The 14,423-nt window shown below is 46.3% G+C and overlaps 1 protein-coding gene across 1 annotated transcript in view; it reads right to left on the bottom strand.

Moving 5' to 3' along the window:
• The window catches only part of PDE8A (phosphodiesterase 8A), a 121,387-nt gene that overhangs the window by 62,808 nt on the left and 44,156 nt on the right, over positions 1–14,423 (bottom strand). The window contains exons 2-3 of the mRNA XM_054713200.1: positions 3,384–3,440; positions 1,561–1,751 (exon numbers count right to left, since the gene is read on the bottom strand). Of these exons, the coding sequence (XP_054569175.1) occupies positions 1,561–1,751; positions 3,384–3,440 (248 nt within the window). The remainder of the gene's footprint in view (positions 1–1,560; positions 1,752–3,383; positions 3,441–14,423) is intronic.

Genomic DNA, 14,423 nt, shown 5'->3' with positions numbered 1-14,423 from the left:
TGTGTGTTGTACCACAATAAAGAAGCGCAGCATCACTATAACCTCACCTTCCTTTTACCACAAGGAGGACCTAGCAGGGCGTGGTTTCCATCACCCAGACGTACCTGAGGCGAGGCCTGGGCCCGGACACGATGGGGAAAGAAGCCGTTTCCCCGGGTGTCGCACTCCCCCCTCTGCTATCGGGCTCGTGGCCTCCTGAGGTGCTGCCTCTGCCTCGCAGCGCCCCACCAGGACGACCAAGCACATGGGCCTCAGACAGGCTCTGCCCTTCCTGGGTGACAGCCTTCTAATGGAGGAGACACATGACCTGGGAAGCCACGTGTTCCGACTTTGCCGTTGAGAAACATATCCCTGAGAAGGCCAGGAGCTGGTGAGGGCAGGAGCTGAGCACAGGACTGGGACCTCCCTCCGCACAATCCCTCATGGAGGTGCCAGGTGACAGCCAGATGGCACGTCAGACAAACCTGGCTACAGTGACGACAGCTTACTGCAGTCAGCCAGACAGAAACGGTCAGGGGGAGGGGACATGGGCAGTTGTCAACCAGACAGAAACGGGACACAGGTGCCAGATCAAGACCAGAGGTGGGTCACACCTGTGAGAGTCGCCCAGTCTGACTGCCCAAAAGTTGGGGTCCCACCACCAAGGAAATAAGTGCATGAAAATCACCATGATTCTGCAAACAACCTCTTAATAAAATGTGAAGCCTTGTTATATTTAGTTTAAATCTTTTCTACTTCCTAAAAGTGTAGATTTAAATGTCCATAAAATTAATATTATAAAATGTTACATTAAAATTATGATTTATCTTCCTCCAAATAAAGTTTTCTATTAAGTAAAAATGGATGTTTCCCTTTGCCTCACTTCCATCAGCAGCAAATAATTTTCTTTAAAAAGTACTTTCCTGCCCTGGCCGGTGTTGCTCAGTGGATAGTGTCAGCCTGCGGACTGAAAGGTCCTGGGTTCGATTCCGCTCAAGGGCACATGCCCAGGATGTGGGCTCCATCCCCAGTAGGGGGCGTGCAGGAGGCAGCCGATCCTTGATTCTCTCTCATCACTGATGTTTCTCTCTCTCTATCCCTCTCCCTTCCTCTCTGAAATCAATAAAAACATTTTTTTAAAAAAGTACTTTTCTTATATTTGTTTGCTACCCAGAATTCTCTCATGCTACTGATATTCTGCAAGTATTTTAAACAAGGCACATTCAACTGTCACCTAACACTAGAGGACAATTGTCAAACGTATGCAAAGTTATAATAACTTGTTGCGGTGATATGCGGGTGACAGTTGTGGTTAGTTACATATTGGGTTTCATCCTAACACTTAATGGTTAGGATTCATACTTTCTTACCGTTTTTAACAAAGCAAAGATAAAGCCAGAGGCAAAGACCAGACAATAAAGATCAGTCCTAGACGTAATGCTATGGTAATCTAACGACTTGTTTATTTACATGCATGAAAGCAACTTAAAGGACACTGAATTAACTCCATGTGTTTCTGGGTGGCATTACTGTCACAGGCGCCTGGGCCACTCAGCACGCAGGCCTGAGTCTCGGGCTCACCTGCACAGCGCCGGTGCATCCAGCTGTTGGGGGTTCCTGTGGTCGATGATGATGATGTCGTGATGTGCAGCCAGGAAACAGGTCAGGACGGCCTGGACCTCCTGGGCCACCGTACACTTAAACCCCGCTTTTTCACACGCCTTTCGGAATCCTTTACACTGGCTATCTTCTTTGATAAACACTAACAGTACCTGAATCAAAAAAGCATAAACACTTAAAAAAAAAAAAAAGAGGTTGGAATATCATTTCTTCACAAGCCACAGAAAACTCCCATGTGTTTTAGGGCAAGCACACAGATGTGAACATGTAACTCAGGGGCCGGGTCCCGGCTCCTGGAAACCTGGGCTATTCTATCTGGAAGCCGCAGGGCATGGAACACATACTTCCTTCTTTTGCTAGTAAACCTCTGGCAGAATGCAACGAAGGATTGACCAAACACTTCATTTTGAAATTAAACCAATTAAACCACACAAATATTTGTTTTAGCTAACAGTAAGTTAACTAGGCAGTCCTTAGATGGGAAATGCTAATATTTCAGTCAAACTCCTAGAACACTTAATATTTATATGATGTATTTAAATGTTCTGACTCAATGTAATTCCTCCAAGTTGAAAAAAATTATTTTGATTATAAGAGAGAAAATTTAAAGCAGATGGAAATGTTATAGTTCAAAACCTGTCAGTGGAGTGACACAGGAATAGCACCAGGTCTAAGAGGCAGGATCTGTGCCCGGGATGCCGCTGGCTGTCCCCAGGCCTGGCCTGGGTGAGGTGAGGCCTGGATCTGCTGCTCCCCCTATCCAGCCAGGGCACCCCCACCCCCCATAGATGTGGTTCAGCAGCACAAACAGCAGCCCCTTTACACCCAGACTGACTCCTGGGAGCCAGGGTGGTCAGGGAGAGGCAGGGCAGCCTGTGAGAACGAGGCTGCAGAGCGGAGAGAAACCCTGTGCCCCAAGGCGTACTAGTTCCTCTAGGCTGACCATGTGTGCAAACACCCCAACTGCAAAGAACCGAGAGAGCATATCTCCGCTGGCCTTGTCCCACATTTCAAAAAACATGGAACAGTGAACATGGGTTTGTGTGCGGGAAACACCAACAAACTTGGGGGCTAAATTTCAATTGGTTATTTTTGTCTAATATTTTGGATTAAATAATTTCCAGGTATTTTTCTCTGATAACAGCTATTCAGAAACACAGGGAAGGACATGCTTTTACGTTTTTATATTAGAAAATTTCAAACCTACAGAAAAGTTGTGAACGATAATGAACGCTAGTATACACTTCTTCTAGTTTCAGCAGTTGTTAAAATTTTGCCGCCTTTTGCCCAGCCAGTGTGGCTCAGTGGTTGAGCATCGACCTATGAACCAGGAGGTCACAGTTCGATTCCCAGTCAGGGCACATGCCTGGGTTCCAAACTTCATCCCCAGTCGGGGGCATGCAGGAGGCAGCCAATGAATGATTCTCCCTCATCACTGATGTTCTTCTCTCTCTCTCCTCCCCCCTTCCTCTCTGAAATAAGAAAAAAAATTAAAATTTGCCACCTTTACTCACTCCCCCTCCCCACGCCCCCAGTACACATGCGCCCAATTATACACATTCTTTATTTTACTGCTGAACGTTTTAAAGTAGGCTGCAGACATTTCTTCATCTATGAATAGTTCAATGTGCATTTCTAAGAAACGTATGCTCTCAGATAACTCTAGTACTGATAATGTTATCTAACACAGAAGACAATTAATTTCAATGTATAACTTGAGGCCCTCTCCCTCCCGCCTTTTTTAAAAAAAATCAACATGAGGAAACGGCGTGGCTTAGAATTACCTGGAGTTGGTCTGCATGAAACCTCATGGGGCCAAACTGCACCTGCGATGCTGAGACCTGTAAGAAAAAGATCTGCTGACACCTTCCGTCTCCATCAGAGCTACAGCTGGGATGGAAACACAGGCTCCGGAGAAAAATGACAGAGAGTGAGTAATTATTACACAGAGGAATCCAGGGGTCTCCTTAGCACCCAGGGAAGGTGGAGCGCAAGGAGGGGGCGTGAATGAGGGGGTCCCGGCTTTTCTTTTCCTCACTGTGTGTGGCTTGTCATGAAACAAGAGTTAAGGAAGTAAGCTTTCGAGTCTCCGTTGGAGAAAGTCAACAGGACAAAATTAAGGCAAACAGGAAGAAAAAAAATAAAGCTAAAGGCAATAATTAATGAAAATGTCAAATGCTAATGACTAGTATGATTTTAAAAAAATACATGTATGTGCGTATACAGTGTTGGTCACAAGCTGAGGGCCCAGACGAAAGCGTGGCTGGCTCGGGGCCACAGCTCCCCCCCCGCTCCCCGGGAAACAACTGTACATGCTACACGGAAAGTGGTGAAGTGACAGCTGGCACAGGCCAAGCACAGCACAGCTCTCTGTCTCGACTGACGTCAGCGACTCACCCCTGCATCCAGGGTAAGAAACAACAGAAGCTACGGATTAATTCTTTAGGGAGGATGGATGTTGCCTCAGTGTAAGTGTAGCAATATCTTTTTTTTTTTTTTAAATATATTTTACTCATTTTTTTACAGAGAGGAAGGGGGAGGGATAGAGAGTTAGAAACATCAATGAGAGAGAAACATCGATCAGCTGCCTCCTGCACACCCCCCACCGGGGATGTGCCCGCAACCAAGGTACATGTCCCTTGACCGGAATCGAACCTGGGACCCTTGAGTCCGCAGGCCGACGCTCTATCCACCGAGCCACACCGGTTAGGGCAGCAATATCTTTTTAAGACGTTACTGTTTTGGCGATTCTCATTTACCACTGAACACTTGATTTACTCAATGAGGCTGCATTCTGTCCTTACGTCCTGTCTAGGGGGTATATCCGGCTCTCAGGTCCCCTGTGGAGCAGCGGCCCAGTCAAGTCCAACAACTGCTTACCCCGGCCGCCCCCCCAAAATCACCACCAGGAAATGTGATGACATTACTCAGGGAGCGGACGTCAGCCGTGGGCCCTCGAAGAATAGACAACCTCCCAGCGGCTCTGGATTGGGGATCAGAACTCCTGGAATCCTCCTGTTTGCCCTTTCTCTGTGTATGAACATCAGTGTCAAACTGGCCTAGTCAGCTCTTAATAATATTTACTTTTTACACTAACACTTAGAAGGGAAAATCATTTTCCAGTTACATTCAGTAATGTAGCTCGGATTTAATCTTTCAGCTTCAAAAGCAGCTGATATTTTTAGGTAACATAGAAACAAACAGTATGTTCATAGGCTGATGCAGGTAAATTATACAAGTTGTTGCGTTTAGTCTTTTGGATTTTTAAATATTCATGTATTTAAGATTCAGTTATAAAAAGGATTGTAAAATTAGGAATATCAGATAAGGATGATGTCCATTTGTATTTTTAATATTTTTTGAAGTAATTTCTTTGAATATGGCTATCAGAAACATGAACTAAATTAGAAGTTTTGATGAAACACATCAGCTTTTTGCTTTTTTTTTTTTTTCCCCTTTTGCCTAACTGACCTATCATTTAGATGCGACTCTAGAAGGCAAGGTTACTAGGTTACGAATCCTGATCATGGTAGGGGTGGGAGAGGAAAGAAATCATTCCAACCTGTCTAAAGTTCCGACACCCTGACCCTCCCTATTCCTTTGCCTGCTTTGTTTTATTCTCTGTAGCTCTCAGTCACCATTTACCACGCTACGAATTTTATTATTTATCTTCTTTATTGTCTGTCTCTCCCACTAGAATGGAAGTTCTATGAAGACAGGGATTTACCTGCTTTATTCATTGTTCTATTTCCAATACCCAAAACAGCCCGGCGCCGGCAAGCATTGAAAAGATATTATTGAACGAGTGTTTACACAACAGTTACTCTTTTTGAATCCATCTAGAAATCATATTCATACCAGCTTTTACATATACGTGTACATATTATAGAACTTCCAGTTCTCAGAATATTTTCATATTCAGAGTATACTTCATAAGGGAACATGAAGGAAGGAATCTGACCACAAGAGAATCATGTTTCTTTCTCTCTCTCTCTCTCTCAACAAAGAGTGGTCATTTGATCAAAGGGACACAGCCTGGATAAGAATCAGGGGACACCAGTTCTTAGCAGGGAAAAGTCAAAATTAATCCAGCCACGTGTGTGTGTGTGTGTGTGTGTGTACCACCCACTGCTATGTTATAAGCAAGCACAGAGCTAGGTACCGGGAGTGCAAAGAACGAGTGTCGAACCCTGGCTGTGAGTAACAATGACAGTGTGGCTCAGTTTTAATGGAGAAAGAGGTTGTGTGCTTCCAATCACATTTAAATCCCGCTTAGTCCTTACCCTATGAGTAAGGTGAACTCATTAACTCCATTCCACTGGTGAAGAAACTGCAGCTGAGAGCGGTGTGGTTAAACAGCTGAATAGGGGCAATGGTGGGGACAGAACACCATTCACTACAATTTAATTCCCGTGGTCTTTTATTTTTATTTTATTGATTTCAGAGAGGAAGAGAAAGAGAGAGATAGAAACATCAATGATGAGAATCATTGATCAGCTGCCTCCTGCATGCCCCCTACTGGGGATTGAGCCCACAACCCAAGCACGTGCCCCCGACCGGAATCGAACCTGGGACCCTTCAGTCCACAGGCTGATGCTCTATCCTCTGAGCGAAACAGGCCAGGGCAATTCCCGTGGTCTTTTCATGCTCCATTGAGAAAGACCCAAAACCACCCGACCCTAACCTGTGTCTAGCTGAAATAAGCCCAAGAACCCGGAAAGCAGCATTCATCCCTTCAACAAATCTTTGTTGCGCAGCCACATTATGTTAAACTAGAGGCCCGATGCACGAAATTCGTGCAAGAGTAAGCCTTCGCAGCCCCGGCTTCGTCCAGAAGGTTGTTCGGAAGGATGTCCGGAAGGTTGTCCGGCTATCCGGTCTAATTAGCATATTATGCTTTTATTATTATAGACTAGCGTTCCCATTGCAGGAAAAATCCTGCAATAGGGTTTCCTGCTGCACTCTACCCTGCCCCGCCTGCTCTCCTCTCTTCTCCCCCGCCCCGCCTTCTCCGCCAGCCCGCCTGCTTTTCTCCCTTCTCCCCCGGCCCCGCCTCCGCTCCTCCCTTCTCCTCCCCCTGGCTTGCTTGCTTCTCCACAGCTTTGCTCCCTTCTGCAGCTCTTGGCTTCTTTCTACGCTGTCTTGATATGCAAATTAGCCGCCATCTTGGTTGGGGTAATTTGCATGCTCATCCTGATTGGCTGGTGGGCGTGGCTTGGCTGGTGGGCGTGGTCTGGGCGTAGCGAAGGTGCAGTCAATTTGCGTATTTGTCTATTATTAGGTAGGATGGCTTTTTAGGCACTGAGCAGTCAACAGAGAACAAGACAGACAACAAGGAGAGATGTGACAGAGTCAAGAATCAAGTCAAGGAAGGCCCCTCTGAAGCAGCAATGGAGGAGGAGAGGTCTGAATGACAAGGAGGAGCCAGCCACAAAGGAAGGAGCTCCAGGCAGAGGGAACGGAACAGTGGACCTATGGTGGGGGGACGGGGGGGGGGGAAGGGGAGACAGGAAGAGCAAGAGGGCAGGAGTGAGGGGGTGGCTCGGCAGGAGCCATACATGCAGAGCTTTCGATACCAGGACAAGGAACTTGAGTTTCATTCCATTTTCATGAAAAGCCACTAAAGAGTTTTATACAAGGAAGTGGCATGACCTAACTTTTATCTGTTTTAAAGATCCCTTTGGCTCCGGTGGAGCACGGACAGTGGGAGGAGAGAACAGAGGCGAGGATACCAGTAAGGAGGCTTCCAGGGAAGTCCCAGGGGCAGAGGGCCGCAGCTGGGCTGGCAGGGTCCCTGGAGGCAGAGTGATTAGGACTTGCTGATGGAAGGACACAACCCAATCAGACGAGAGTGCTGACATGTGACTTGCAGTTTGATATCACTATTGCGTAGAAGTTTGGGGCTTTGCATGGCATCCTAATAGAAGCTGGTGTGGGTCTGTTCCCAGATCCACCCACAAGATGGCACTAAGATCTACTCGGAGGCAAAGCTTCTAACCCTGCCCCGTCCTTCCCCGAGCAGGGGAAGCGCTGCATATCCATGCCTACTGTCCTCGTCTCTCTTCCTCTCGCCTCGCCTGTTCCTGATTTTCTCTTCAGGCAATTTAAACAGCAAATATTTACGATGAGCCTTTTGTATGTTACTCTAACTGAACAACAAAACTGAGTCGCATGCCAGGGTAAAATCACCCAGACCCTTTTCCCCTAGCCACAGTGTTGGGCAAAAAAATGGTGTCTGGATTAAATGAGCTATTTTTAAAAGTATGTTTTTATTGATTTTTAGAGAGAGAGGAAGGGAGAGGGTTAGAGAGAGAGGAACATCGATGAGATGAGAGAGAAACATCATCAGTCAGCTGCCTCCTGAATGCCCCCTACTGGGGATTGAGCTCAAAACCCAGGCATGTGACCTGACTGGGAATTGAACGGGGTGGCCTCTTGGATCCTGGGTCAATGCTCAACTGCTGAGCCACACTGGCCGGGCTAAATGAGCTACCGTATTTTCCAGCATATAAGACGACTTTTTAACCCAGGAAAATCTTCTATACGCCCAGTTGTCTTATACGCCAGAAAATACGGTATTTAAGGAACAGTTTGAGGCTTATAATAAAATCGAGAGGGAGGCACGGAGATTTCCCTTACACCTCCTGTCCCCGCACATGCATAGCTCCCCCCCATCATCAATCTCACTCACCAGAATGGGACTTTTTTTTTTACCAAAGATGAACCTATACTGACACATCAGAATCACTTCAAATCCATATTTTACATTAGGACTCACTCTTGGCATGTACATTCTGTGGGCCTGGACAGATGTATAATGAATGAGATGTATTTGTCATTAAAATATCACAGAGTATTTTTTCACTGCCCTAAAATTCCTTTGGGATTCACCTCTCCCCAGCCCCCACCTTGGCAACCACTGTTCCTTCTACAATCGCCATCGTTTTGCCTTTTCCAGAATGACATATAGTTGGAATCATACAAGTATGAGCCTTTTCAGATTGGCTTCTTTCACTTCGTAAGTAACATGCATTTAAGGTTCCTCAACGTCTCTTGGCCAAAGGCCCTAGAGTCAGGAAATGAAAAGGTAAGCCACTGAAAGGGAGAAGGTATTTGCAGAACATATAACCAACAAAGGACTCAGATAATCCTATATAATAAAAGGCTAATATGCAAATCGACCCAACGGCAGAATGACGGGTCGCATCACGTGTACTGACCACCAGGGGGCAGACGCTCAATGCAGGAGCTGCCCCCTGGTGTCAGTGCGCTCCCACAGGGAGCTGCAGGTGGGTGGTAAGGAGGGAGGGGTCCTGGACTGCAAGAGCCCTGGACTGAGAGACGGATGTCTGACTGCCGGGGATCAGGCCTAAGCCAGCAGGCAGACATTCTCCCCCTGGTGGTCAGTGCACTCCCACAGGGGGAGCACCGCTCAGCCAGAAGCCCTGAGCAGGGCTCACGGCTGGCAAGCGCAGTGGTGGTGGCGGGAGCCTCTCTCACCTCCACGGCAGCGCTAAGGATATCCAACTGACAGCTTAGGCCCACTCCCCCTAAGCCGGCAGCTGGACATCCCCCAAGGGCTCCCGGACTGCTAGAGGGCACAGGCCAGGCTAAGGAAACCCCCCGAGTGCACGAATTTCATGCACCAGGCCTCTAGTATATAAAGAATGATTGAAGATCAGTAAGAAGAAATCGACCACCCAGCTGGAGACAGCCTTGCACAAGCAGATGACGCCAATATCTAAGGACTTAGAAGGATAATAATCCTCTGCATCAAGATTCAGCTAGGAAAAGAAAGGGAACTCACTCATCAACGATCTCTAAGTTTTAACAATTTTATAAGAAAGTTTTAAGCAGGAAATCTGAACAGATATTTCAAATTTGACAAAACAAATGTCACCAGCTAGAGTCTCCTCTATTGTAAGAGAGTTTTGAGAAAAACATGGAAAAAGAAGCATCTGCCTCTTCCTTGTGTGTATGGGGGGAAAAGAGTTACTTATGCAACGACTACACAGTGGAACGCTTTGTTTCCATAGAGATTATGACACAACTTAAATTAGAATATTCCGATTTGAATTGAGAAATGATCTTTTTGTCTAAGTGAATGGTGTATTCAGTGTGAATAAAAGCTCCGCACATCTGCTGATATCATTTCCTCTTTACTTCAGTAATAATTAATCATGAGAATACATCCACACAGTCCTAAAATGGAATTCATACCCCCAATTTAACAAGTGCCTCAAAATATGTAGTGAATGGCAGATTTTTCTACAGGATGTACAAAAATACTGAACACAAAATATTTAAAAATATTTTTTGCTCATTTCACATCTATTACACTTAAGCATTCCCTGTACTCACTGTCTGAATAAGACAAAAGTTAATTTAGTCTGCCTTCTGCCGTTACTACCTGAATTCAACAGATAAACTGTCTACCGGTGCATGAAATTATTAATCTGATGCACAAAAATATCAGAATGTTAACTTTCAAAAGCAGCAAAATAGATGATCTATAAATACAGTCTATTCAGGGGCTCCACACTGCCCCAGATAAGGCCTGGACTCTCTGAGATTGCATTCAAGGCTCCAACTGTCCCCACCACTCAGAACTCCTGACACCCCGTCTCTCACCACTGTGCTGTGGCCACGTGGCTCCCTCAGCGTGGCACACTCCTGCGTTCTTCCTAACTCCTCCTCATCTTTCAAGACTCAAGAGAGGCTAAGCTCTACCCAACCTCCACCTGGAGGAGGTGTCACGCCCAGGTGTCCCCCATGGGCCCTGGTTTCTCTGCATCTCAGTAGAATCATATTCTGTTTGCCCGACCAAAATGAGCTTCTGAGTTCTATTCACTTGCATAAAACTGGCACCCCAAAAAGTCCAGTGTTTGGTAAAGGCCGAATGAACCCATTACCGAGTAACTGACATCCCCAACACTGCTTCACGTTTTGATAATATATCTTCCTAAAGGAAATAGCTAAGAAAAAGGGATAATCCAAATCGTTAGAGTAGAATGAAGATGGGCTAGGTTTCCTGACTGGTTTTTATTACACATCATTCTGCTCTTTTTCTCATTTCACTGTGAAATCTTTCCAGTGAATGGATATTCTATCTCATTCTCAAAGGTCTCCAAAGAAATGATGCAATTTTTAATTTAGTTACAGTTGAGTATATCCTCAATTAACCAAATACTAGTATTCAAACAATATTCTGTGTGATCAGATTATCATCTGTTGTTACTTTGTGCATAATGGCTCCTCATATCAATTGCTATTTTCAACCATGTTTTGTTTAGATATTTTAGAATGTGCCTCCTTTGAAAAAATTATTTCCCATTTAAATTATAATAAGTGAAAAACAGCACTGGTTTTGAGCAACATAACTGAATCTGATATGAAGCATGATGCACAAAACAGGAAGTAAACCTTCTACTTCAATCAAAGGCACAATTTTCATATAAAAAAAGTTAGGATACCATCTTGTGATTTTGTAAAAAAAAAAACACAACAAACCACAAAGAGTGTGAAACCACAACAAAAGCAAAAATATTTTGTACATTAACAATAAATTTTGAATGTACATCTATATACACTTCAAATATTTTTACCTATCAAGCAAAATGAAACTCAAATTTTTCATGCTGATTTAATAGTGTACAAAATTTTTCCTAACAAAAAGAGGACTTAGAAATAGAGAAGGTATCAAACATATATGGCAGTGATAAGGAATAAATCAAAAACACAAAGTTATAATTACCCTCAGAGAATGAAATAAAGCAGACCATTCAAGTGGCTGGTTTCACTTACTACATGTTGATTTTCCCCAAAGCCCTCAGTAAACAGAGAGCTGGAAGACTTGGGCAGGCACCCAGATTTCCAGCACACCAAGCCTTCTCAAGAGAGCAACACTGTCCTGGCCGGATGGCTCAGTTGGCTGGAGCATCGTCCTGCACACCAAAAGGCCACGGGGTTCGAGTCCCAGTCAGGGAATCTGTTACGTACGTACCTAGGTTGTGGGCTCAATCCCTAGTTGGGGTGCATATGGGAGACAACTGATTGATGTATCTCACATCAATGTTTCTCTCGCTCCCTCTCCCTTCCTTTCTAAAAATCAGTTTCAAAAAAACAACACATACTCGGGTGAGGATTAAAAAAAAAGGGCAAGAGAACAGGTAGACAACAGTCATTGGATTTAGGGTGCGCTCTAACCCTGTGTGACGTTATCTAACTATTTACATCTGCAAACACTCTATTTCCAAATATGGTCAACGATCTGAGGGTCCAGTGGATATTAAGTTTGGGAGGATACCACTGGACCCAGTACACTCATTAAGTCACAAGTGCAACCTCAATTAAGTAATTAAAAGTGATGAATCCACTTCATTTATATAAAGTTCAAATCTGCCAAAACTAATCTATAATATATTTTGTAGGGATGGAGTGACTGAGAGAAAATTCAAGGCCAAATAGGGTCCTGGAATGTTCTATTTATTATTTTTTAAAATATATTTTTACTAGAGGCCTGTTGCACGAATTTGTGCACGGGTGGGGTCACTCGGCCTGGTTGGCAATCAGCCCATCTTGCCCAGTCCCCGATCGGGGCCAGCCGGCCAGGGGGAAGGACCATGGGAGGTTGGCCAGCCGTGAGAGGTTGGCTGTGGGTGTACACTGACCACCAGGGGGTCAGCTCCTGTGTTGAGCATCTGCCCCCCTGGTGGTCAGTGCACATCATAGCTACCAGCCAGTTGTCCGGCCGTCACGGTCACTTAGGTTTTATATATATACTAGAGACCCAGTGCACAAAATTCATGCACGGGGGAGGGGGGTGTCCCTCAGCCCTGCCTGCACCTTCTCCAATCTGGGACCCCTTGGGGGATGTCCAACTGCTGATTTAGGCCCAATCCCACAGGCCTAAACCGGCAGTCAGACACCCCTCTCACAATCCGGGACCGCTGGCTCCTAACTGCTCACCTGCCTGCCTGCCTGACTACCCCTAACCGCTTCTGCCTGCCTGCCTGATCGCCCCCTAAATGGCTCCCCTGCTGGCCTGATTGATGCCTAACTGCTCCCCTGAAGGCCTGATCGCCCACAACTGCCCTCCCCTGCTGTGACCCACCTCCTCCACCGGGACCCGCCTCCTCCATGCAGTGCAGAGTCGCGGGACCCCCAGGCCTCACCGCGCGGAGCAGCCACCGGGCCCTGCCTCCGCTGTGCGCGTGGCCATCTTGTGACGGCCATCTTGTGATGACATAAGGGCGTGACGCCACATAGGCTATTATTAGTATAGATAGATTTATTTCAGAGAGGAAGGGAGAGGGAGAGAGAGCTAGAAACATCAATGATGAGAGAGCCTCCTGCACGCTCCCCACTGGGGATCAAGCACACAACCCAGGCATGTACTGTGACCAGGAATCGAGCCATGACCTCCTGGTTCATAGGTCGATGCCCAACCACTGAGCCAGGCCAGCCGGGCTGCAATGTTCTATTTCTTAATCTGTGTGCTGGTTACATTGAGAAAAAATCATAAAGTTGTACACTAATGATTTATATATTAACTGCATTAACTTTCAAAAAGAATTTACTTTAAAAAGATACCTTATCAGCACTTCAGCTTTCATTGGAAGAGAAGTCCTCTCTCTCCAGCAGCAGGGCCAATGGCAGGGCAGCACGCCTTTGGGGCAGGGGGTGGGGCGGCTTCTCTCCTCCTCCCTCCCTCCCTCCCTCCCCTGCTGGCTGCTGAGTCTGAGGCAGGGGCAGAGGACAGGACCAGGGAGGTGCTACTAGACAATCTCTCACTGTTGGGGCCTGATGGATTTTTAAAGCATTTTTGTCGTTTCTCTGGAGACTCTCCAGCTGTGTCCCTCCCACTGCAACTCCCTTCAGGTGGGCAGTGCCTCTCTTCCAGGTTTTTTCCAGTCTTCCCTCATTTTCTACCCTGGTATAGACACTCAGCCTTTGTGCTGGGGTCCCCTCTGCCTGGTAGGCTAACATCTAGGCGGGAACCCTTTAAGAAGGACCCCATGTCCACATTCCCTCTAGATCCAGCACCTGCCAAAGCCAAGCTGTGCTCACAGCTCTGCTCTCTGGCACCAGCGATTGCTTAGTGGGAGGGGAGGTGGTCCATTCAGCTTCAAGCCCAATAGGCTTTCAGGCAGGTGGTGGCTCTGCCGCTTGAGGTGCAGACTCTGTCCTTTAATGGCTGGGGTATCTTCTGTTTGCACCCCCTTTTACTTATAGGGACCTCCAAGAAAGGATCTCCATCCACCGCTCAGATGTCAAGAGCTGCAGTCTGAATGAATGTAGAATGAAAAAACAGCGGGGAAGCTGGAGGAAGGAAAGGAATGCAATACCTGTGACTAAAAGCAGCACCCACAAAGTGCCCGACTGGCCTGTTTTTGGTGCCATACATTTTCTTTTTCAAACATATTTTTATTGATTTCAGAGAGGAAGGGAGAGGGAGAGAGAGAGAGAAACATCAATGATGAGAGACAATCACTGACTGGCTGCCTCCTGCACACCCCACACTGGGGATCGAGGCCACAACTTAGGCTTGTGCCCTTGACCGGAATCGAACCTGGGGCCCTTCAGTCCGCAGGCTGACACTCTATCCACTGAGCCAATCCAGCCAGGGCTGGTGCCGTAAATTTTCAACCTCAAATAATTGAGTTGAAGATTTGGGGAGCTAGTATTAGAAACTGCGAGGTGTCACTTAAACTGGAATCCCGTGTGTGCTACTGTCTGTTACATACGTTCACTACTTCCATGAAAGCAAGGACTGGATAATAAATGAGGCTTTGGAGAGTGTCCCGCCCTCCTGCCACCTCAGG

Source organism: Eptesicus fuscus, chromosome 25 (assembly GCF_027574615.1).
Source record: "Eptesicus fuscus isolate TK198812 chromosome 25, DD_ASM_mEF_20220401, whole genome shotgun sequence".
Classification (NCBI taxonomy): Eukaryota; Metazoa; Chordata; class Mammalia; order Chiroptera; family Vespertilionidae; genus Eptesicus; species Eptesicus fuscus.
This window is presented reverse-complemented; position numbering and strand designations above follow the sequence as displayed.